General features: G+C 37.0%; 1 protein-coding gene across 2 annotated transcripts; it reads left to right on the top strand.

Moving 5' to 3' along the window:
• The first annotated feature begins 82 nt into the window (after positions 1-82).
• Positions 83-25,082, top strand: LOC146453140 (mitogen-activated protein kinase kinase kinase kinase 5-like). 2 transcript variants are annotated; one of them, XM_085096963.1, is made up of 32 exons: positions 83-362; positions 467-524; positions 3,600-3,690; positions 4,885-4,949; positions 6,053-6,108; positions 6,741-6,788; positions 7,989-8,031; positions 8,218-8,290; positions 8,396-8,447; positions 9,430-9,509; positions 10,011-10,073; positions 10,183-10,264; positions 10,387-10,530; positions 11,012-11,096; positions 11,397-11,452; positions 12,668-12,717; positions 14,070-14,148; positions 14,737-14,949; positions 15,213-15,275; positions 15,821-15,905; positions 16,415-16,497; positions 16,628-16,688; positions 17,053-17,128; positions 17,606-17,652; positions 18,246-18,349; positions 19,272-19,369; positions 19,879-19,952; positions 20,341-20,406; positions 20,983-21,075; positions 21,851-21,921; positions 22,127-22,182; positions 22,875-25,082. In XM_085096963.1, the coding sequence occupies exons 1-32, from the start codon at positions 261-263 to the stop codon at positions 22,957-22,959; spliced, it is 2,502 nt and encodes an 833-aa protein (XP_084953089.1). In that variant the 5' UTR covers positions 83-260; the 3' UTR covers positions 22,960-25,082. The 2 variants fall into 2 exon arrangements, with proteins under 2 accessions (XP_084953089.1, XP_084953088.1); XM_085096962.1 differs by having other exon boundaries at positions 14,731-14,949.
• The last annotated feature ends 332 nt before the right edge of the window (positions 25,083-25,414 follow it).

Genomic DNA, 25,414 nt, shown 5'->3' with positions numbered 1-25,414 from the left:
ATCCCTCGGTGAGCTTTGGTAACCTCCTGGGAATGACTCGTGACGACCCGTGACGAGCTCGGTAGCATAGGAATGCTGTGTAGGTCGTCGGCTGTCTTCGGAGCGGATGTGACCACTAGAGTCGCGTATGTCCTTCCGTCAAATATTCAAGATAAATTTTGTAGCATAACCCGGAGCGAGTGTTCCTCGTAATTCCCAATATAGAAGTGACCATGACTTCTTCAGTGAATTGGATGAAAAGCTAGGGGAACGAAGACAAAATGAGCACGCCACTGCGAGCGAATATCTCGCGAGGGAACCCGGACAAAGTCTTCGATTTGATCGAGAAAGTTGGAGGAGGGACTTACGGCGATGTTTTCAAGGTTTGTATCGTCTGATATATTTATTGTTAAGCGGTTGGTTTGTTTCGTTCCTGTTTTACTTGGTTCTGCATATCAACTAATCGAACTCAAAACTTCATTTCTAGGCCAGGGTGATTGCTACCGGGGAACTTTCGGCGGTGAAAGTTGTCAAGATTGAGCCAGGCAAGTGTAATCATTACGGTTTTCTATTTTTGATAGAGATTAAAGCTAATAAGTCACTTAAACAGGTTATATAGTCCCTCTTTTGTTAAAATTGGTGACAGAGCTTTGGGTTTCGTGAGCTTTCGTTGGTGTAATTTACACGATCTCATGGCGATTGCTGATAATTGCCAGTGGTTGCTCACTTATTTCCTCCGCACTGCTTCCAAACATGGTATTGTTTGGATAAGCTTAGAAGACCTTGTGTGATGTTAGTTTGTTACAAGTCATAATGAAATCGATTTCGTTATAAAACTCAGTTCAATTTGAAGCTGTTGCCTGTTCGATGCAAATTACTAGAGTGTGATAATTGTGACTTTAATTAAGCTTACAACTCAATCTTGAACAATATTTCCGTTCGTTTTCTTCTTTAATATCACATATAATTAGTCAGGAGTATCTAAAATTATTTTAGTAAATAAGCTGAATTGGTGTCCACAAAATTGAAGTTCTAAGTAAACGCTGTTTCTAGTAAGGTTCTCTGACTCAGTCACAAAGAATGCGATAATCGTGAGAGTAAATACCATTTGTAAATGCAGCATCAAACTGCTGTGAATATGCAGATGAACATGTCAGAGGTTAATAATTTGCGTAAGAACGGTTGCACGTTCATCGGCAATAAAACCATCTGGCAGTCATCTCTTCGGAACTTCGAAACTGAAGTTATAGTGGAATATTTTGTAATACGAAAAGACAGATTTAAAAACAGTGGTCTTCAAAGTGTTACCACATATATAAAATTCTTAATATTTTGGAATCGCTCTTGATATGGCCTGTCCTTGAATCAGAAGTGATTTTGTTGAGAACAGGTTCCTGAAAGCCAACCCAAGTTAACATGCAACTCTTAGTTGGTTTGCACTGCTGTCAATCATAATAACAATGTATAGTAGCCACTAATAGACCTTTTAAGGTTTGAAAATACTGAAAAAGATTGAAGATCAAAATCTGCCAATGACAGCCAGTAAATGTGAACTTGCGACCCAGGGCACATCTGCTACTTTAAGTGATAACTTTTCAAAATGCAAGTATGCGTTGAATCTTCAATATCAGAGTTGACATTTTGTTGATACATGTAGACTGAGTAAGTGCTATTTTTCAACTTCTGAATAAATTATTAGTTTCAAGAAAATGTGCAAATAATTAATTTTTTGCTGTCACAATTTTCAACATCATTACCATGACGACTTTCTATTGTCCCAAAATTCTCGGTTTAACCGGTTGAAATGCAGATGGTACACATGAATAAAATGGAAATTTTGGGGAACAAATGAACGACCTTTACAGGTACTCCACTTTTACTGTTACATGTGTACAAAATTTTTATTTCCATTTCACTGTCATCTTACACCATTACAAAATGTTTTTGATGTACCAATGAGTTGCAAGTTTGCATTGAATTTAATAGAGCCATTTCATTTGACACAAAAATTTTCCAAAACTTCCAACCAAAAATTTTGGCTGAACATTTGAAAAGGGTTTCAAAGCTGCCATAAAGGGTAATATTAACCTGTAAAACCTGTAATAGCTGAATACTGTTGATGGGACCTTGATAATACAGGTGTTCTTAACTGTTCTAGGGTCATTTTACTCACAAAGCAACAAGAATAGTAGAAATGTAGCTTTTAGGCAATATTGGCTCAAAACTTAATAGGGTGATTTAGTAAAAGAACGGGAACGTCATTTGAGGATGCGAGATCTCGCGGAATAGTCTGGACGTGAGTCTATTTCGACTATCTTGTGGGTAGTCTTGATGAGCGTACCAATGTCAACTGACGCTCCCGTTCTCTTGCTGAATCACCTTTAGCTAATAACAGCCCTGATTACAGTATTGTCATTGAAATAGTACAACAGATAGGTAAATCTGTTCACTGGGGGCCAACAGTGGGTTTCAGAAACATAACGCTTGCAACTAGGAGTAAATGCCACTCCTCCCTGAATGGGATGCCAATCCATCTCTGAGTTAACCCCAGCAGTATGTCTCTGGCATGCATCCAAACGAACTTAATTGGCTTCGAGCACCCGAATGAACTTAATTGGCTTCGAGCAAAAAGGTTTCTTTTAACATGTAACCAAGGTGTGCAAGTGTGTGGCAAACAGAGTTTTTTCATCGAACTTACTTCACAAGAACTAGCACTGTAACATGCAATTTGAAAACAGCAAAACCTATATTGTAATAGCGTCAAAAATCAGGACCCTTGTCAATGTCCAATTTTAATGCAGGGTATCTGTTTAATAAACTTACAATTATAATTGTAATAATTATTGATTATTAACCCTTTTGTATTCTTTTAATTTATATTATTTTGTACTCTCCTAAATTTGTTACAATTTAACCTGTAATGTAATAATTATAACTGAACTGTGATAGTCTACAGTACATAACAAATATGTAACACCCATCAGGTAATTGTGAAACACACCCTTTAGAGTATGCAGTAATCTCACACTCTTTAAAATGCATTCTAAAAACACTTGAAGCATCTTCTTGATACAGGTTTTGGTTTTGGTCGTAATTTTGGTATCTGCATCTATTTAACAGAGGGATCTACTGAATACTGGTTCATATCTTATAGCAAATATAGGAAGAAAATTTAGGGACCCAAGCTGGTGTCTGTTTAATATGGGTTCCGCTTACGATTCACTGTAATTGATCAGACATGAGTTTTTGAGGACAGTCATTGCACTTTCTATGAGTGTGATGTTGCTCATCTCTGTTGATCTCATTTTATTTGCCAAGCCTGTCAACAAAACAATCTCTCGTGCTTGTAATTTAGAGGCTCTTTCTTTAGTCAGCCAGTGTGTTGCTTAGTTTAACATTTTGTTGGAAATTCTTCGTGCAAAAGCAGGAGTACCCATCTGTAATTAAAATAAATTTTAATTTTGTCACTAATATTAATAACGTTTCGATACAGTGTACGTTGTATTTTGTGTGTATATGGATGTCAAGTTACTAGACTGGCTAATATCTCTTTTCATGTTTTCCTGTCTTTTTGTTCTGTGTTCCATTTTTAGACCATTGATTTGCAATTTCTTTTGTAGGAGATGATTTTGAGTTAATACAACAGGAAATTGCTATGATGCAACATTGTCAGCATCCAAACATTATTCAATACATCGGCAGCTATCTCAGGTGAGTTATATCGGAGTATACAAGGTATTGGCTTCTTGATCTCAACGTACAATATTGCAAGAAATGCACCAAGTGATGGGCAATGTTTGTCTTTTATCCTGACATCTAATGCATGTCAGTAGATCTCTTTTCTTCAGCCAGTGATCACTGACATATGATCACAGAAGTTAGTTTTCAGACTCTATTTTAATATGTTCAGATTTGGCATAGATCGCATTTAATATTGATCTATGCCAAATTTTTCAAAACTGACCTTATGGGTGAATGAAACCCTCGCCAATGTCTCTAAAACCATGGAAGTGAAGTTGAAGCAGTACTTAACCCCCTCCCCCCCCCCCCCCGCCCTGTAAGGTTTTCTCTTCAGTTGATATCTCAAATTGACATTGAAGAGGCAAAAGCAGCTTTCTTGATCAAAGGTGGTACATAATTTTTAACAAATTACCAAATGAATGAAATACTTTGCCATGAACATGTTTAAGTTTATTGTATTACATACAATATACTGTACTAGTTGCATGGACTGTTGCAGCCACGTTTTTGTAAATTCAGCCTCATTGTCCAGAAAAAAGGACTGAGATACAGTATTTACATATTAAATAATATTTGGATGACTTCCTCAATATAAAATTTTACTAATTCTAACATCTAACAATATTTTATTATTTTTGATATGTACATCTCCCTACTCACACAAACTGATTTCTCATTGGTGGAGGAGAATCTATCACTTGAGAACCCTTTGTGGTACCTAAGGGTACCACAAAGGTTGCTATTGAATTTGCTGCTAACTGGTGTTCCAGAACTATGGCATGTCAAACCTGATGCCTTAAGGACAGTGCCTCTTTTGTTACTGCATATACATACGTTCTGCACATCTCGAGATACTCGGGTTTGCTATGGGTGGTGGCTACTAACACAGGGATATATCTGCGCGGTTTAAAACTATGCTGAGCAAGGAGAAGTCAGCAGTGCTCTTGGCAACCAAAAAGAAAATTTGGGGTAACCATGAATTTTTCAGAGAAAATAAATCTTCAAGTTGGAAAAAAATGCCATACATTGCTCAATAGCCCTTGCTGAGATCTGCTTTCCCCACATAGTCATAAACTACACAAAAACACTTCTTTATCAGTAGGCACTGTCCTTAAAAAGAAATAAGTTTGTTTAATTTACAAATGTATGACTCCATGTTTGTAGGAGAGACAAGCTTTGGATAGCAATGGAGTTCTGTGGTGGGGGATCTGTACAAGACCTTTACTGTGGTTAGTGAAATTGTTTTGTGTTTAAAAAACATTTTATGGATAAATGGTTACAATTTTGGATTTTATCTGGTACAGTGTTAGAACCAAAATTGTACGGATTAATTAACAGGGCCCCCTGGTCCACAGACTACCCAATGGACCACTCTGTGGGGACTACCTACATGTACCTTTCACTTGCCTACCTGCAGATTGCATTCAAAACTATTGCAGGGGATTGTGCAAGTGACAGGGATCAACATGCAACTGAATTAAAGAAATGAACAGAGAAACAAATTTTCAAAAAAGGAAAAAACCCTCAAAGTCCCAGGGTTGTCATTTTTGTGGAGGTTAATTTAAGGTCAAGAGGCTTACCCAGAAAAATGCCAGTACCCAAACTAAGGACAAGTAACTGCCATGGACATGTGCATTGAGGGTAGCCATATTATTGGAAAACCTGCCACCATCTTGGATTTAGAACTTTGCTCTGAGGGAGGAATGGGCTGACTTACTTGACAAGACTGGCTGGGATTTGTTCATACAAATAAGTACCATGGATTTGCCTTGTCCACAACGTGTAAAAGGAAAACGTAAGAAACAACGGAGGGTTGATTAATCAATACAATACAATACAATACAATACTTTGTGTCACATTTCCTTAAAACATGATATTAATATTACAGTATATATGTATATTCAGTTAATTTAAAGTTTTATAGGTATTAATAACACGAACTAAATATAAGTACCTAAGGTGGAAATGCCTTATGCCTAAGTAAACCATATAGTTTTCTAGTTAGACACTAGTCTTGTTTAGTTACTTTTTAAATGTAGACATCTACATACATACGCTACACACACTCACACATGACACACACACTGCTCATCCTCCCTCTTATATGAGACATTATATTTTTTTTTATTTCAACAATAAGTGTACATTAATTACGGTAACATTGATATAGATCCAAGGTCTGTTGGATATCCAAATATTTGTATACAAATTGACCAAATATTGAGCATGTAATGACTTCTTACAAGTGCCATATGGCACTCTTGGAATTGAGAAGGTTATTAATTCAATGCACGTACAAAGCTTTATAGAAATTGTTGTTTGTTTTTACAGTCACTGGTCCTTGTTCTGAGTCTCAAATTTCCTTTATTTGTGTTGAAACACTCAAGGTAGGCACCGGTTTGACTTGCTCAATGGATTTTACTAACCAGAACCTTTGACAGTGTTGATTAAAATTAAGTTATTAAATAAAACTAAGTTTTTATCACTCTGGAACAGTGTTTATTACCATTCCACACAAATATTTGCCCCGTGTGCTTAACCCAGTATCATAAGAGAACTGCAGCTGTATGACGCGCCTTTATGAATGGCTGACATCAGTAGCCATGAAAAAAAATAATAATAATAAAAAAAAAAAATAATAATAATTATAATAATCGGATAATTACACAGGATAACCTTTCAGTATAGAGTACTGTTATCAATGGGGTCCTGTTGACCAAGAATTAAAAATTTACAAATAAGAATAACTAAAATATGTAAAAGCAAAATATGCACTAAGTTAGAACTACAGTAAAAATTTACAGGTAATAATCATCCAAGGCTTTCCTAAATAATACTCTAGAATTAATGTTTCTCAAACTTAAAGACAATGAATTAAATGTATCTTCAGTTGCCAAGCACTGAGAAATCTTACTACGTTATCTTACCTTTCTATACTGCAGTCATGTGCCATAGTCAGTTGTATGATCCATATCTAACATGTGCTGTTGTTAAATCAGTTTTTTCCTTTTCATTACAGGGTCTTGCATATCTCCATGAGAAAAGTTTAATGCACAGAGATATTAAGGTAAGATTTGAGAAAAATATTAGTGCTGCAGTAATTAACAATTATTCACCGAAGTGGAGGTAAATAGTGGTGGATGTGGCGAGGTAAATATCCACCACTTTCACCGACACTGAGGTGAATAATAATTATTATAGTATATACCACACAAGCTAAATAACTAGCGGGTCAAAATTCCTTTATTTTTCACAGTATACGACAAATGGTGAGAAATTTTAAAATCTCGTGCGCCGCGCGGTAAGCGATTTCTTGTTGTATAAAGTTCCGTCTCGCTTTCTTGCGAACAATTTAAACTTGTTGAGACACTTGTTTAATTGCTAAAGTGTCATTTCTTTAATTTTTGTGTAAAATTTGTCTTGATTTTGAAACCATGCTCCGAAACATTAGATGTTTTATTGTCTACATTGTAATTATAGTGCTCGGCAGTTTTCGTAAACAAGGCACTGTAGTTTCATTTTTCGCCTTAGAATATGAGGTTGGAAAGATTAAATAACTTACCATTTAATGCCGTCAAACTAAACTTTGTTTTCATTTTTGTATTTTTTGTAACAGCTGCCTCGTTTATCTAAATGAATTCCTCTTTAGTGACCGTGGCGAAATGGGAAGCCATCTTGTTTCTCTTCTGTTGCTCGGAGGTGAATAGTACCTGGCTAATCACCTCCGAGCTAGCCAATCAGCGCGTGAGAAAAGTACTATTCACTTGTGCGGTATATACTAATAATAAATACATGTAGCAGTTACTGTAATGATATCATATTTAACTAAAATGTTAAGCAAATATTAAAATAAGTTAAACAAATGTGTCTAACTAAATAAATTAATCTTACAGATTGATTGGTATACTATACTATTGTGTAAGTAATTTCAAAAACTAGAAAACTATCTATCTTAATTTCATTAAATAAATAATTAAAAATTAATGTGAAACTCATTTGCTCAAAGGTAAACAGGGAGGCTGATGCAGTTTGCCTACAAGCAATAAATAAATATATAAATTTTTACTAATCTTCAATCTAGATCAGCTCATTCCTTGCAAACTAACTCTTACTACCAATTTCTAAGTTACATTTCAATGCTTGCAAATTAATAACCTGTTCAGATAGCCCTTAAATAAAAAGCCTTCCTTGACTGTTCTATTCAGCTGGAATTTGCATTTAATTTGTGTACTAATGTTATGTTAAATTAATATAATTAATCCTTCAGGGTGCAAATATCCTGTTGACAACACAAGGCAATATCAAACTTGGTAAGATGATCTTACAATTTTCTATTTTATATAACTATTATTATAGTTTAATTTGTCTTGTATAGCATCCTCTTTTAAAAGGAATCTTCTTATACACTGTAATTTGCATATTGTGGTCTGGGGGGTTACAGTAAAATTCATCCATAAACCTCATGAATCTCAAACATGGACATGTTTTATCCTCAGCTGACTTTGGTATAGCAGCACGGATATCAGACACCTTGGCTAAACGGAAATCATTCATAGGAACACCTTACTGGTAAGTGGCTAGATTTTACTGTACATCCTTCAAACCTGTGTGATTATTGTACTATCTGTAATTGCATCCAAGAAATGTTATTAAATAAAATATTCCTTTCTAAAGGATGGCACCTGAAATGGCAGCAGTGGAAAGGACAGGAGGATATGACTTAAAGGTTTGTTATTTCTACGTATTACACCAAGTACTGATACTGCAAGTTCCACTGTCACTTCAATTTGAATGTCAGGACTGGACACATTTATTTAATACCAGACCAACTGACTGTTATAATTAACAATCATTCACGAGCGCGTGTTGGATATGAGATGATAGATAGTCTACGAGGTGCATAGTGCTGAGTTGGCTATAATCATCTCATATCCAACAAGCGCGAGTAGAATAATTGTTTTTAATTATAAAAACAATCAAGTAATATTTGTAGGCCTTGCTGTTTCCTTTGCAAGAGCAACCAGAAAACAATTTATGGTCACTACATGTACTTCTCGGGAATGGTATAATGGCTCTTATAATCCATCAAATATTTTCGCTCGCGCGCAATTGGTCTAAACGCCTCACGTGACGGAATATGCCCCAGCTAAAACTGGGGAATATCCTATGATATTGCGAATGATGTTGCGAAAAAATATTTGAAGGATAATAATCACAATAGCCTCCATTTGGCTTTAAAAATTAATATGCTCAGATATTATTTTGTCCTTGGACATTATCTGTTCCTCGAAGCTCACAGTTTTCCTCGAGCCTCGCTCTCGGAAAACTGTTCGCTTCTCGGAACAGATAATGTCCACGGACAAATATCTGAGCATATTTTCGCGCCAAATGGAGGCTATTGTTTATATGTACCATGGCAGCTCAGCCAATCAAAACCCTGGAATTGCATTATACAATGATCCAGTTTTTAATAAAGGGCAATATAACATTGTGAAGAGAAATGAATGAAATCATCTGTGGACAACAGAATGTGCAGTTCCAGAAAATATTCCTACTCCCCCCATGGAAGGATTTTTTGTTTTGCACCCCCCCCCCCCCCTCCCAGGAAATTCCAGTTTAGGTTCATACTTTGCTTCTAAAATGTTGGATTTTAAGACCCCCCTCCCCTTAGGAATTTAACTCACAGGTCTCTTTTAACTTTCATGTAGTGTGATATCTGGGCAGTTGGTATAACGGCAATTGAATTAGCAGAGCTTCAACCACCCATGTTTGATTTACATCCCATGAGGTGAGTTCTTGAGTTATTTATTTCTATGTTCACAACTTCCGTTGGCTGTCATTTGTAGCAAGTTTGAAAATGACTAAAAGAAAACGTTAAGTAAAAATATTAATAATATTAAAATTAATTAATTAATTATGATGTGGTGTTTTTGTTTTTGTTTTTTTGATGCGGTGATAATGACAATAATTACCCATTAATAATATTTTTAATAATACATCCTTTCCCCATTGTGGTCTTAAAACTCCAAATACATGCACATGTAAGCCATCACATGTTACTAACCTCTGTCAACGAAAGCCTTTTTTTCTTCCAAAACAACTAACAATCATCCTCCTCATCATCATCATCATCATCAATTTCTGGAGGTTTATTGTTCTGAAGGTATTCAGCTGAACTGAGATCCATCATCAGATGGGTTCTCAAGATTTACTCTCAAAACTGTCAGTTATTTAATATCTGTTTTATATCCATCTTTCTTAAAATGTTCTCTTTTGTTTTGCTTGGCAGAGCATTATACAATATAGGAAAAAGGAGTTTTGTACCTCCAACATTAAAAGAAAAAGAAAAATGGTAAAATTTTGAATTTGATTGCTTCAAAAATTATATTTGTGTGTAACTAAATTGTACTGTTAGTAGTTTTACAGTTGATTGAAGCCACTCCGTTAATATATTTTTTCAGGTCACTGGAATTACACAACTTTATAAAAGCTGCACTCACAAAAAACCCTAAAAAGAGACCTACTGCTGATAAGATGTTGATGGTATGACGCTTAATTAATTAAAATTTAATTTTTGAGGTTATTACTATTACGCTCGACCTGACTCGTACGGCATTTAGCTGTATATTTAAATAATTGTTGTTATCCCCTTAAATTTTTTGCAGCTACCATTTTGTTGCCATGGTTACACACGGGCAGTGACGCAAGACTTGCTAGATGCCTGTAAGTCGAAGAAGTCTGGTAATGGATCAAACAGCTTTGGGCAAGATGCTGATGACGATGATTCTGATGATGCCGTGATTGATGAGGTAAGTAAACATAGGCTGGAACAACACATTATAAATAACTCCTTTTAAAAAAACGGAACCAAATTTCAGCCCTAGTAAATATCTGCGATCAATGAGAATGATGTATTAATCAGCAAGTGACTATTTCGGATGCTCTACCACTGAGCTACAGGAGACTCGTGGGAGCTAAGGCCATTAAACTAGGTTCATGGGACAAACATCCGGCATACTGCTAGGATTGAAATGTCAATGCGTGGCATATGCGCGATGGAATAAATGTGATGGAATATGTTGAGCCTGGTAAATAAATGAGAATGATGTATTAATCAGTAAGTGACGCAGGCATACTCGGAAAAAAATCTAATCAGTTGACCTTGATTTTGATTCACGAGTTAATTTTAGGTTTGATTAATGCAGCTCAGTTTCTCTCGCAGTGTTAAGTTCATTGAATGCATTTGTGTCAAATTTGCACACTTTTCAATGTTGTCTTTATACATTGCAGAATGTGCAAGTTCTAACAAGAATAAGATCCAAGAAAGCTGCTGAGAAACAGCCAGAGAAAAACAGTACACCAGCTGAAAGAAAATGTGAGTTGACTAAATTGAAACAGCCAACAAAATGTCCAGCATTAGATCTTAGTGATGGGGTCCAGGCTTCCCCTTGTAGTAAGGAAAAGGAGGGCCACTGGGGGGCAGGGGAGGGGTATGATATCTGACTGCTTGCCCACAAACTCATAGGTCATGAGAAAAAGGGAAATGATCTTTTGAGATAAAATGCATTGAGTGATGTTCAAACAGATTCCTTCAACTAGTACTGGAAGAAAAATAGGGAGAAGAAGTAGGAAAATATACATGTTGATGTTTACTAGACTTGTCTTCATTTTGTAGTGGATGGGGTGCAAGTTGAACCCATGATGAAGAAGGAAACAAGTCCACAGAATCAGGTTCCTTGTTGTTACTTATTTAATATATGACTCTGGGTGTTTGCCTTGTCGAGAAAAGAAAAAGCCATATTTTAGCAAAATTTAAACGGTTTTGGGGCCTATAACTTTACCTGAAATTGCAAAGATTAAGCTGCCCAAAATACAGGTCTGCATCCACTTCATGAAATAACATCAAAGGCTGCACAAAAGTTGATGAGAATTAGGCAATTCATGAACAACGAATAATGGAACATGTCATCAGCCGAGAATGACTGCTTTAACCCTTTTAGCCCCAATAGTGATCAGCATATAATTTCTCCCTACATTGTCTCTACCAGAGCAAACCTGCAGGTTATGAGAATAAAACAAGTGATCACAAAACATAAATAATATTCTTGATGTTAAAAGAAATTCTCCCAACTAGTACCATATGAAATAAATGCAGAACAGCGAGGAGATATAGAGGATATTACATGGCCGCGCGGAGATACAGAATTTCTCTTCGAGTGATGAAAAATATTTCACGAGTGAGCGCACTCGCAGAGAAATTTGGTATCTCCACGCGGCCATGTAATATTCTATTTATCATATAAACACCAATGAAATACCAAACCATTTCATTTTCGCTGCGAAAGGAGCGATTTATTATGTAACCATAGTAATGGTGTTATTTTCACGCGTTATCTTCACGTGTGAAGATACCACGTTTTCATGCGAAAGCTCACCAGGTATTTCACTGGTGTTTATATAACAAATACAAGTAACAGTTTGTTGATACTGGGGTATAGAGGGTTAACAAACAAGTAGCAGTGCCTAATACCAGCAGGCTTGACAGGTCAACTGGTATAATAAAAATTAATATAGCTGGCAGACATAAGATAAGATAAGAAGATAAGAACTTTATTTTACGTGGCACTCCACTTAGCTAAAAGCTACTTTACAGAAAGCCCACAAACAAACAGATAAAATTACAAAACAAAAAGAAAGATAAAAATTAGCTAACAACCTAAAATCTAAAAATTTAAAAATCTAAAATATCCAGGAAATCCAATAATTCATGTATCAATACATGTGTGAGTACAAATTAAAATTTAAAAATTCAAAAGCCAACCCCGATCTTGGCTAACAACCATCTTGGCTAACATTCTTCTTGTACTTTTTGTCTGTCAAACTATCAAATGCTGTCTGACATTTCAGCTTAATTTTTATGGAATTTTTTATTATGTTTGTCTGCAGTCGTATGATGGGTCAGGAAGCGTCGCAAATGGAGAACTGACAATGAACAAGTAAGGGACTGTTTGATGCTTCAGGGTTTATTTTAGGCCATAAATAAATCTGTAAAAGTTTTGCAAATGTGACTCACTAAATTTCACCAGTGAATCTTATTTTCTAATGAGATGTATGTTGAAAAGCTTTCTCAAACATAATCATTTGAAATATTAATTGTTTGGGAGTTGTTTCATCATGTGCAATCTTGGAGTGGACACTTACCTAGCTACAGGTTGACACAAAGCCTAGGCAGACGCATTTCAAATTCAATCTAACTGGGAGAAAATGATGAAAACTTCAACATTTCAAAAGAAAAAAAAAAATTACTCTTTACCATTAACTCTAAGTTTAAAAGAATGACAAAATTAACTTGGTATCCTTGCTCGTTTTCATGAAGACACCTCCTTTAGTTAACCTCAAAAAGGTTCCACTTGTCCCTGGGGGGCAAATTTCTTGAATAGGCCCTGGTGTTGACCTTATAAACATAACTTGATTAGAAGGGTAGAGCATTAAAATGTAGCTTTTCATTTTGTCACATTTAGTGTTGCATTCCAGTATTCAGTCTCAATTGGCAGTGAAGAAACAGTTGGGTAAAATAAACTGTATTTAATAGCGGAACTCCGCACACCAAAGGCGCATGCGCAGAGCACCATGGGTAACAAAATTTTGTAACCCTTTAATGCCAGAAATTTTGGTATTGGTTATGACGTCACTTCCCTCCAACCATCCATACGTCCACCCCTTTATGTAAGCCAGTGTGAAATGAGACACTCAACTCTACCCTGTGCTGCAACCCGCATTTCTTTCGGCAGGAAGTTGCATGGCCAACTACTTTCTAGAAGAACAAGCAGAAATTTTGAAGAAGGCTATAAATTCATGTACACCATTAATACGGTGGTTAGAATAAAGCAGTGTTTAGTGTTTATTGGTTCGGTGGTTAAAATAAATCGGTTTTTTGTGGTTATCGGTTCAGTGGTAAAAATAAAACAGTGTTTGGTGGTTATTGGTTCAGTGGTTAAAATAAAACAGTTTTTGGTGGTTATTGGTTCAGTGGTTAAAATAAAACAGTGTTTGGTGGTTATTGATTCGGTGGTTAAAACAAAACAGTTTTTGGTGGTTATTGATGTGGTGGTGAAAATAATAAATTGAAACAGTTTTGGTGGTTATTGGTTTGTTGGTTAAAATTAAACAGTTTTTGGTGGTTATTGGTTCAGTGGTTAAAATAGAGCAGTTTTTGGTGGTTATGGTTAGGGTTGTTAAATTAAATAGACTAAGTGCTTAAATTACGTTGATGCAGAAATCATAATCAGAAATGCTACTCAAAAGTGAATATATAATAAATAAATTATTTTATATCTTTTTGTTTCAGTGATGAGGACAGTGGTACAATGAAAGTTCTCAAGGATTCTGAAGACGACGAGCCTCCACCCCTCCCCCCTAAGTTACATGTACGGTTTGTGTAGTAATTTATAAGCACATTTTTGGTAGACAAATACTCTCACAGGGTGTTCAACAGGAATACAAACTTGTATACTATGCTATTCCATAACTCAAGCAAAAAACACCCATTCCCACAGTATTCTGCAAAAAAATACATTTTTTCCATTCCAACAAGATTATGATTTTCATTTTGTTGCAGTGCACTTATGTTCAAAATATTCAAATTATGCACTTTACAACACTCTGTGGGGGACTTTACTGGTCAGACTGTAGTGGGTGCAACTTGCAGCCCTGCAGTTCACAATCATGTTAACTTACAATTCAAGATGCCCCCTTTCAGAAAATTATAAGGCCAAAACCAGACCACAGACACTGGAGACAATGTCCTCTACTCCTTGTGAAGACTGTTGTGGGTTCTTTAACATCCCAACAGGTAGGACAAAATGGAACAAGGTGTAGGAAACAAGGCCAACAGCTTAACACTCCTGTTATCATCTGACCTCGTGTAGTTCTTCATGCACAGGCAGTCCACAAATTTGAAGTCTTTTTAACAGTCATATTAAATTAATGTTGGTTGTCTTTGCACGCAGCAACAGCAACAGCAACAGCAAAACCGGATTTCACATTACCAAGTTCCACAAGCAAGTCTGAAAAAGCCTGTCCCACCTCCCAAACCAGGCCATCTGAAGGTATCGCGTGCCGTCAGCAACCAGGAAATGGGGCCATCCAAACCGTCACCACAAAAACCAAGGAAATACTCTGATGCAGGTTCTCACAGCAGAGTGCCACCACCAAATGTACCACCACCGGTAATTGCACCTCCTCTGCCAAAGTACACATTGAAAAAAGTTTTAAATTATTAAATAAATTGAATGACGTACTAAAATCAGTATTTTATTTTAATTAGTGCCGTGCAAACATACCACTATGTTTGAATATGGATATGGTGTCATTGTGTGTCCCTGAAAGTCATCTGTCTGACATTTCAGAAATAAGTTCAATATCAGATGACTGACTCTTTGTCCTGCTCTGAATGCTGGTGTTTTTGTTTTTGTTGTTGTTTGCTGCACAGAAACTTCCAGTAGGAGGACGTGCATCTGACCCAGGAAGAGCTTCTCCGTCCCGAAAAACATCTGTGAGTAATGAAGCTCAGGTTAAATAAATGTAAATATATGAAACATATATTTTGAACTGCGGATGAAAGATCAAATAGAAGAAAGATCCTCGCAGTTACTACGCAACTTACGCAGTTGCGAAAAGAAAGCCTGAAAAAAATTCAGGCTTGAACAGGATTGGAATCCATGACCTCTGCAATGCCAGTGCAGTGCTCTACCAACTGAGCTATCAAGCCAACTGGGAGCTGGTTGTTTGTAAAGTTTTTTTCATTTAGTAAAAGTTGAGGTGAATGCCATCTGAGCATCACACCTAGCCGTTCAATTTATTTGATAAGGATGACAAACTCTCAAGCATTTTAATAAATGTGACTGCTACTAGGCAGAAAAAGAAATGAGTGAGGTTTGATCAAGCAAGTGATATCCAACTGTAGTAACATAGCACACCACCCCACAAATGCTGAGAGACACCCTGCATGTAGTGCAGTAAACTCCTGGCTAGTAATATTATTGTTCTAACTTCACCTAACTTTCTTTTGGCCATGACTAATGTTTCTCTTTTTTTCAGGTTACAACATGTTTTTCAAAGATCTTCAATGAGTGCCCATTACACATTTATTGCACTGGACTTTGGGTAAATCCCAATACAAAAGGTAAAAACAAAATACATTAGTTTGATTTGAGTGTTGATTCTATTTGACAATAACTATTATTCCATGACTGATGAGTGCATGTTGGATATGAGACAAAGGTATAGTTTTCGATTTAATTTAATTTAATTTAATAATTTGTAGTGTGCAGATTTCATACAGAATTTATGCTCACCCGCGCATAACAATGATACACTTTAAAAAAAACTGCATACCGTATTTCTAACAGTAATTTACAATGGTCGTTACTTAAATTTACCATCATTGTTACTTAATGCTAATAAACTAATAAAATGTCTTAAGAGAGGATAGATCTTAAGGAGTAACTTAAGAGAGGATAGACACTATAATATATGGTATAGCATTCTCCTTGATGTAAAATTTGCATTAATGAAGTATATTTTGCTTTTCAAAAGGTACAGAATCTTGAATGAGGGTCTTAATTATATATTACTTGTATTTTTAGTGATAATTTAAAATGATTTTCATTTTGATTCGTTTGCTTTGTTTAGAGAAATACATCATTGTAGGAGCAGAAGAGGGCATTTATTCACTAAATTTCAGTGAGCAGTTACATGAAGCTGAAATGGAACAGGTAATAACCGTAGATATGCTATAACAAGAGGCCTGACTGCCAAATAATTGTGCTATTGAAGGTGGCAAAATTTGCCAACTGCTTGAATATTTTCGGGTTGTAAATTATGTACCCAATTATTTTGTTGTAGATTTCTGCAAGAAGGTGTACATGGCTGTCAATCTTTCAAAGTGTGATGGTATCCCTCCAAGGTAATGTGCTATGGTAAAACGATTTTCTTAATTATTTCAATTCCCAATGCTGTAAAAATCCCTTTACACTTTTTCTTCCATCCTTAGTTGGATGTTTATTTCATAAAGGTTAATTTGTGTTTTGTTGTCTTCACAATAAATAATTCCTAAAGTGTGTGGCATAATTGAACCTTTGCTTTTACAAATTTGTCACTTCATTGTATTGTGATTTCATGTTCGTTGTCTTGGGTCTTCCAACTATGAGATTTTTTTTATTATAGTGTACATGTATAATGATGTTTTTTGTAGAATTAATATCTAACAGTGTGTTTGGTGTTCCCAAGCTGTGGCTTGTAAGTCGAATGTTTTAACATTCTCTTTGCAGGGTCTCCCAGTTGTGTTTATATGCAAAATTTAGACACTCTCCATGACAGACAGGCATTTTTTCAAACAGTGGCAAGGTGAGTGCCATATCAAATACTGTTTCTCGCATGCTGATTGGCTCATAGCTATTGTCTATAGGGAAACTAAAGCCAATTCCGTTCGTATTCCATGTTATTGCAAAAAAAAAAAATCAATGGCAGTTTTCTATGGACTATGCTCCTTTAGACAATTAATGACACCATAAAATGTTGAAAACTTGGCAGTGAAACCACTCACCTGCGGCTCATAGTTCCACTTGAACAGTTTTGAACATTTTATGATCTATAAGAGTATAGACCATAGAAAACTGCTGTCAATTTGTTATTTAGGGAAGATTTGTTTGATGGTTTGTTGTGTATATTGCATATTGTGTCCCCAATGTATGTCTCTGCGTATCTCCCCACTTCCCCCATTGTGCGTACAGAACGCGATTATTGTCGCAGTTTCGTGCTGTTCCCACTGTCTACCTTTACTTTTTGACGACCCAAATAACGAACCTGTCTTTCCTTCAACAGGAACAACAGAATTTCTGAAACAAGAGGATGTTCAAAATGCTGCATTGGTAAGACAAAAAAGTCTTGAAAAGTCTTGAATATAAACTTGATTTTAAGACATATTATTTATCAAAAAAAAGACGTATTATTTGATATCATTGTAATGTTCTGAGTTCGTGTCCATGCCCCCCATCTGACTTTCCATTGCATGAACAGCCGTCTTGTTGGTTTCTTGAAAAATAAACGGTTTCTCCCCGATTGATGTCTCTCCCCACCCCTCCCCCCACCCCCCAGGTGTACAAATGGGCATCGCGCGAGCTGTCGAGAAACTCGGGAACAAATTGGTTAGGGATTAAAACCATTTGATGGACAAGCATCCCATCCTGGGGGAGGGGTGGTTGGTAATGTTGCTACACCTTAACAAACAGGGCTTAGTGCCAGCTGGTTTTCACCCGGTGGCCACTGGTTAGCAACCAGTGGTCCAAATATCACTTAACTAAGAAAAAAATGAGCAAAAACAAGGTTATTCTCCATCTCTAGAAATCTGTTTGGAGTTCAAAGTATTGCCTTTTTTGTGTTTGCATGGGTTAATTGCACGAGTGTTGCCCTTGAAAAATGAAATTTGTTTTGATTTCAAATATCTTTGTTTTTTATTCCGCAGTAAATAATCCATACAACAGCCAAACGTATCTTTGTGTGGCGATGCAGAAGAGTGTTCTGTTGTATCAGTGGTACGAGCCATGGCGAAAATTCATGAAAGTCCAGGTAATACATGTTAGTAGTTTTTAAGAAGCAACTAGTGTAACACAAAAACGTGCCTCTTAAGCTTCCTTAGACAACCAGTATCTGTTATTTGTCTTAGGGATGGTAAGGCGAGCGAATAGGACTGGTCGTAGTTTCCACAGAGTATGCAAAAAATTCCTGCACTCACAAATTTCTCTCCTTACACACTCAACACAAAAAGACAAAAGGTGCATTCCCTCAAAATTGTTGCCCTTTTCTTTATCCCTGGAGAGCGGCAACTACTGGTCATTGATGCAGGAGAATAATTTGTTGTGGTGAAACACCGATAGCTCTTTACCAGAACACACTTTTAATTTGTTACTTTGTTCTTCGAATTCTTCAAATTTGGAGCAGCGAACTCTAGGATTATCCCCATCATTCAAAACAGAACAAACACTTTATTTTGAGAGGGTGGCATCCTCACTATATAAAGAATTAGCAATAATTATAGGAGCTAAAGTTGTGAAAATGATGTTTTTTCTTTAGGGTTACACTCTTTCTCAGCTTCTGTTTCCGGGACGTGTTTAGCTGTGTGTGTTGGCACAGTGCTGTGTTAGTGAAAACCCAAGCCAAGCTTCGTTTAATATGCGTGCGAAGTCTTGCGGAGATCTGCGCACAAAGCAGCAAGGATACTTAATAGAAAAACATAACTTTACTGTCTTGTTACGTTGCTATAATTTTGCTTCTTCCCACTGCTCCAGTATACCTGGCCAGGCAGGTTACCTGGAAAGACGAAGCTGTAAGTTTAGCCTTCGAGCAAGCTCTCTTCAGGCCAGTCACGGGAGGATAATGCGAGCGGCGATTGAGAGGATTGGTTATCCTCCCGAAGCTGACCTAAAGACAGCTTGCTCGCAGGTTACTATAAGTTTGAAATTCCTGACAATGTATTTCCTCTCCATGGCAGTATTATGACGTGGATATCCCATCACCCCCTCCTCTGTTTGAGCCCCTTGTGATATCGGACCTGGAGTACCCACTGATATGCGTTGGAGTGAAAGAGAAGTAAGTACCTTTGTATTAGAAAAAAAATCGTACAATTTAATAATAATCGAGGGGCTTCAAGTAATGTCCACAACTTTCAGCCTCGTTCCCAGGGTCGAGGGGAGACCCTGGGAACGAGGTTGCAAAACGGCTTTTACCTTTTTTGGCCGAAACGGTGTCTTTTTTGCGCGAAAAATCATTTTTAAAATGTCATAATGTGTATTCTTATTCTGGACTAGGGAAAATTCAACGCATTACAAATAACAAAACTGGTACAATATTAAAGCTTCGTCCATTCCTGTAAAATGTTTCTTTTCCCGGCATCGTATTCATATTAAACTTACACAGACATTAACATCAACTCTCAATTCAAAACGGAATTATGTAATAATTTATCGGGTGTTTTTACCAAACAATCGACTGACTCTTTTGCACACGAGGGAGGTAACCTCACATACGTTGTTGCCTTAAGGTCAAAAATCAATTTTCTTAAACTGTTAACATACGTTGTTATTTTTCTGTCACATTAGGCCAGACGGAGACCTGCACTTTGATTGCGTTAATTTAAATTCCTTGGCAAACTGGTTCGTCGACAAAGATGAAGGTAAGTCGCGTTTGGGGGGGGTTTTCTACCATATGTTCAAAGTTTTTAAGTGCAAATGAAAAGACAATTCGACTAGGATCCTGTAGATTTCTCTGGCTGGTCGCTTAAAAGGCGGCAAGGTCGTGGCATCCTTCGTGGTCTCGAGGCTCTATTTAAGCTTTGACTTCACGTAACACAGTGCGTTTTTCATTCAAACGTTTGTCTATTCCTCGCGTACTTGTATCATTCATTCATTGACGCTATCCTGTCCGTTCCCGCTCTGTGGGGTGGCGTGGTGGATGCCTGTTGGGATTTCACTGGAAAATAATTATTGTTTTTTGCTATATTTTGAGAATCAATATGTTATCGGTCTTAAGTGCATTCTTCTGTTTGTTTGCCTTTTTCGTAGGACGAAGAATCGAGGCCGATACTGTTGATCACTTGGAAAAGGACACAGTTCTTGTAGCGTTTAATAGTACCATTCTCCCATGGTGTTATTTGAATTAAATTATTTAAGTATTCAGTGAGAGGACACGAGTCATTTGTGACTCGAGATTTGGATTTCATGAGGACCTCTGTTTTAATAATGAGGAGGGAGGACCAGGGAATCAAAACTCACACCCTCTTTCATCTCACCCCCACCCACCCCCACCCCCGCGATTTTTTTTGGAGGGGGAGGGGTTTGTAGCAGTATTTTTATTGCTTACCACCATTTTCTTCCCTGTTTGCACAAAACACAAGATGGTGAAAAGCTAAAAAAGGTTTTGGACTTTTTCTGAAATATTTGTTTCCCAAAAGCAAAATACTTAGTGTGGATGCAAACTGGGAAACAGTAATCGGGTAAACTGGGGGAGTAATGTACTATGTGAGCAAGAATGTTTCCACCTCAGCAACATTGTGTCATCGTTTCACTTGTGTTGTCTTGTTGGCATGATGTTTTAGTTTGTGATTTAACATGTTTATTATATTTTATTTTACTTATCTGTTTGACCCGTTTTGGATTTAAATGACAGTCAAATGTTTTATTTTTGCGCTTAACTTGTGTGTTCAGAGACTGTTAGGTTTGTGAATCTCGAAGGAAAACTCAAACAGTTTAGAAGACAGCTGTCAGAAATTCATTTTGACGTCAAACCAGAATCTGTTGGTAAGTTGGCTTCAGTGGCCAGCATCGAATTTCTCCTTACTATATCACTACTTGAACATGCATACATAGATGATGAGAATAAAGAAAATGATCAGTTTCCCTGATGTTTAAACAAATTCTAATAACAAGTACCATGAGAAATAATATGAAGAACAGTGACGAGAATTTGCGTACTGATATCAGTTAAACTGGTGATTTGGTCTCATCATAGTCCCTTGGTTTTGCTGTGCGGAAACTGCGGTTGAAATAACACCAAATATTCTTATTACCAAGGTTTGGCCGTTTTTTTTTTTTTTTTCTTTGAAACCTACATTTTAAAACCTCAAAACCCGTTTATTTCTGCACTGGGGCCTGTGTTTGTAAAAATACTAACTTTCTCTCGCTCTTTGTTTTCCCCGCCATCTTGTCTTGATCTTCGTTTTCAACCAGAATAGTTTTTGTCGAACGTGACGTTTTTCTTTTCAGTTGAATTTAGAATTTCTTGCGTTGGCTGACAGAGAATTGAAAGTATCGAAGCTTCTCCACCAAGTTACTGAATGGTAATTTTGGTTGAGACACTGAACAAAATCTGGGGAGAGTACAAACACTACTGAGTGGACTGGGAAGTGAACCTCACCCACACTCCCTCGGTAGTCTTGTGCTCTTTTCCAGAATTCGCCTTCCAAACCTAGGCGTCCACACGGAAAAATAGAGGAGTGCAAACGGTCTAAAAGTACCGGTGAGTCTAACGTACGATGAATAATTTGCTGACAAGTTGTTACTGTTATTTTTTCAGTCTGTTTACAAGGTAGTGTGCTGGCATTTCATGAACATGGATTACAAGGAAGAAGTCTACACAGTGGCAAGGTATAATTCACTGAGCTGTTGCAACTCGCTTCCTTTTTGTTATTGGACAGATAAGTATTATCAATAATCGCAGCTCCCTGCTGCTGACAACACTCACTAGAAAAAAAATAAAGGCCGTTCGCCACCCTTTTAAAAAAAAACTCGCTTCCGTTCCATTTACTCCCAAACTTACTAAATCTAGTGATGTTTTGTTTTTGTTTTCTAGATTAACGTTGAGATGAACGACCCTAAACGAACCTTTAGATTGCTGGGATGCGAGAGGTGGGTGAGAAATGAATAAAACAAAGAAATGACCGTCACTTCTAATGTAAAACAACGATTTGCTCCAGTGACTGAACCAATGCGTGCAACGTGGCGAGTTCAGCAAACATGAGTTCCTTTAAAACTATTATTACTTTTGAAAAAATTTGGAAAGTTGTTCTTAAGTCGTTGATGTTTGACAGATAGTGAACGTTACTTTTTATTCACCATCATCATCATCATCGCCGCTGTCGTCATCCTTATCATCATTGTCATTATCATCTTCAGTTTTGTTTAACGCGTAAAAATATCAGTCATTATAAAAACTGGATCATTGTATAATGCAATTTCAGGGATTGGATTGGCTTAGCAGCCATGGTATATGAGCCATTATACCATGCCAGAGAAATAGCGACCATTAAATTGTCTTCTGGTTGTTCTTGCAAAGCGAAATCAGCAAGATCTACCAATATTACTTTATTGTTTTTAATAAAATTATTCCACTCACGCTTGTTAGATATATCATCTCATATCCAACGCGCTGTCGTGGAATAATTGTTAATTGCAGGTAGAAATATGTTCGAAACTACGTCAACTCTGGATGTTCTTTGAAGTTAACCCACAATACACTTTGAATATGACAAACTGAAAATTTCTAGCTGTCTAATTTAACTAACCTAAATCTTCTCTTCCTTTTTTTTCCTTTTTTACAGCATCGCGGTGGTTGAGAGTAAACCCGCCGAACAGCCCAATGCGCCGTGTAATCTGTACATTTTGGCGAGCAACTCTAGAAAGTAAACTTCCCTGAGAAGTTGAATCGTTCAAATTGTTCCTTACCCGCGGGGATTTCAAATCCCTTGGAGAATGGCTTGTGACGTCACAGCTTAGCTGTTCTCCGTTATCAGAGGGACTGCATGTGCATATCACAGATGATTACAACGGTCATTATTTTCATTCGTTTTCACTTTTTTCGCTATGAATTTGGTTGGAAACGTATTTAAATAACAAGCTAAGCTTTTTGTGATGTGAGGGGTGGATTTTGGGGGAAGGGGGTGGGGTGGAAGCTGCAGTTTCTGAACTGACCCCCAGAAATTTGTGTGACTTGATCTCTGCTAGTTTCCAAACCTATTTACTTCATTAAACATTGACTAGGGTTATAGTTCCTAGCTGCGATCGGCCAAAAGAGAAAGAAATGACCTAGAGCATGACCAAAGGAAAATGTTTATTCAGACCAACCAGGTCTACAAGGGATGAAGCAGTTTCTGAATTTCGTCTCTGTTTCTTTACGCTCCTCTGATAAATCTAGTTTTCTCTTCACGTCCCGGGCTGTTTATTTGATTAAATAGGTATGCACTCTGTTCCATCTGTAAATAAGACAGGAACTTGCGGTAACGAAATGTTTATAACGGTTTACTGACCTTTCGATGACACACAAACTCTGAATGGAAATTGCCTTTTACTCAAGCGCCAATTATGGAATCCTCACTCCGCGGATTCCAAAGGTGGTATTCCTGTGGTACAATTGATATGGTTGATCGCAATACATTGTTACCCGCCTTTCAAGGGTGGTCCGTCGATTGTCGTAGGAATTATGCTTGAATACAGTGTAAAATGCAATCATTTCTTTGGCTTTAAACCTCACAGTTTGTGTGTTATGAGTTCTGAACAGTCCCATATCACAAAAAGGGTTCTTTTGCATGTGTACTCCTAGAGCAAATGTAAATTTACTGAGTCCACAAGGGAAAACAAAATTCTTATATATATGGTCTGGTCTATATATACGTTTTGCGATTTATGAGGATGGTTTTTTTAGTTGTGCAACAAGAAAATACTTCCCAGAAATGTATGCATTAGCTGTAGCCTCAACCCAGTAAATTTCTTTCGTCAAGTACCAGTGCAGAGCTGGCGGTAAATAAGAACTTTGTGTAATCGTGTATGTTCCCTGTGTCCTAAAATTCAGTTAAAAGTAAATCTTGAGAGAAGGATGCCGATGACAGTAAAAAGGCAAACATTGAATACCACTAGAAGATACCAGTCTTTCTAGCATTGAGGCCGGTTTACACTGTCAATTTTATGTGGTGTAGTAGATATCTTGTCGTCTAGGCTATGTCTACACTATGCTGGATAGCGTTTTATGCCGTTTTGAACAATGCTCCGGCCTGTTGTGAACAGAAGTGGCCTAAAACCGCCGCCATCTTTTCACTGGAATCCAATCCTCGTCCCTCGTTGGTGACTTCGTTTCGGTTCGATTCTCTGGTCACACTACTCAAGAAAGTGTCACGAAACCTATCCGATATGCGGCGATTCACTTTCAAGACCGAAGCAGCGCAGCATCGCTCCAGCACAAAAATCGATCAGAAATCGACGTTTAGTGTGTGAACGAAAGCCCTATCCGATAGGTTTCTTTGTGCTGGCGCAAGAGCTATCCGGTATAGTGTATACATAGCCTTTAATAGTTTGAGTGCAATTGGAACTGAATCGCAGAGCGCGCGCGATGTTTAAACAAAAAAAAATCAAAATTGAGAATCCACATAATCCGCAAATCAAATTCCACAAAAATGTTCTCCCAGTTGACCTGTTAACGAGATTGAGATAAATCGTTGTAAGTAACGTAATCTTTCTTTGCGAGAGTTGTTTTCATGTGTTTCTGTAAATGACACGAATATTTTAAATAAATCATATTTTGGTAACGCCAATATTAACAAAATCGGAACACTAGATTTTTAACTATCAACGTAAACATACCTTGTTGCACTAAAATTTTCAAATATTTCTAAATCGCTTTAATGATAGGTGTGTCGTAAATATCACTATTTTTTATATAAACTAAGTCGTTTTACAATATATTACATAGATAATTTGTACATAGCAATGGTGCCTTGAGCTAGCTAATACAATAAATGTCACTTTTTTGTCCAGTCTTTGAACGGTCTATTTCTGGGTGTTAATCGCCTGTGTGATCAGTGACCAACAACAACACTTTATTAAAAAATACACAGTTACAAGGTGTTTATATACCTACCTGCAAATAGCTGAAGCTGGTCGAGGCGGGTAGGTATGTTTATGTTCCATTCCATAGTGGAACACTTTCCTGCCGCAATACAGAGGTTCTTAATTGAGTGTTCAACGTTGTTGGCGTTCGCCGTTGTTGTCCATGGTTATGGCCTGTGATTGGTTAAAAAACTAGCTTCTTTCTAAATCGTTTTTCTTTGCACCAGTTAGTTTTCATGATCATGTAGTTGGTTATTCCTCA

Source organism: Pavona decussata, unplaced genomic scaffold (assembly GCF_977016875.1).
Source record: "Pavona decussata unplaced genomic scaffold, jaPavDecu1.1 SCAFFOLD_348, whole genome shotgun sequence".
Lineage (NCBI taxonomy): Eukaryota > Metazoa > Cnidaria > Anthozoa > Scleractinia > Agariciidae > Pavona > Pavona decussata.
Note: the sequence above shows the minus strand (reverse complement) of the source record. Positions and strands in the feature narration are given on the sequence as shown.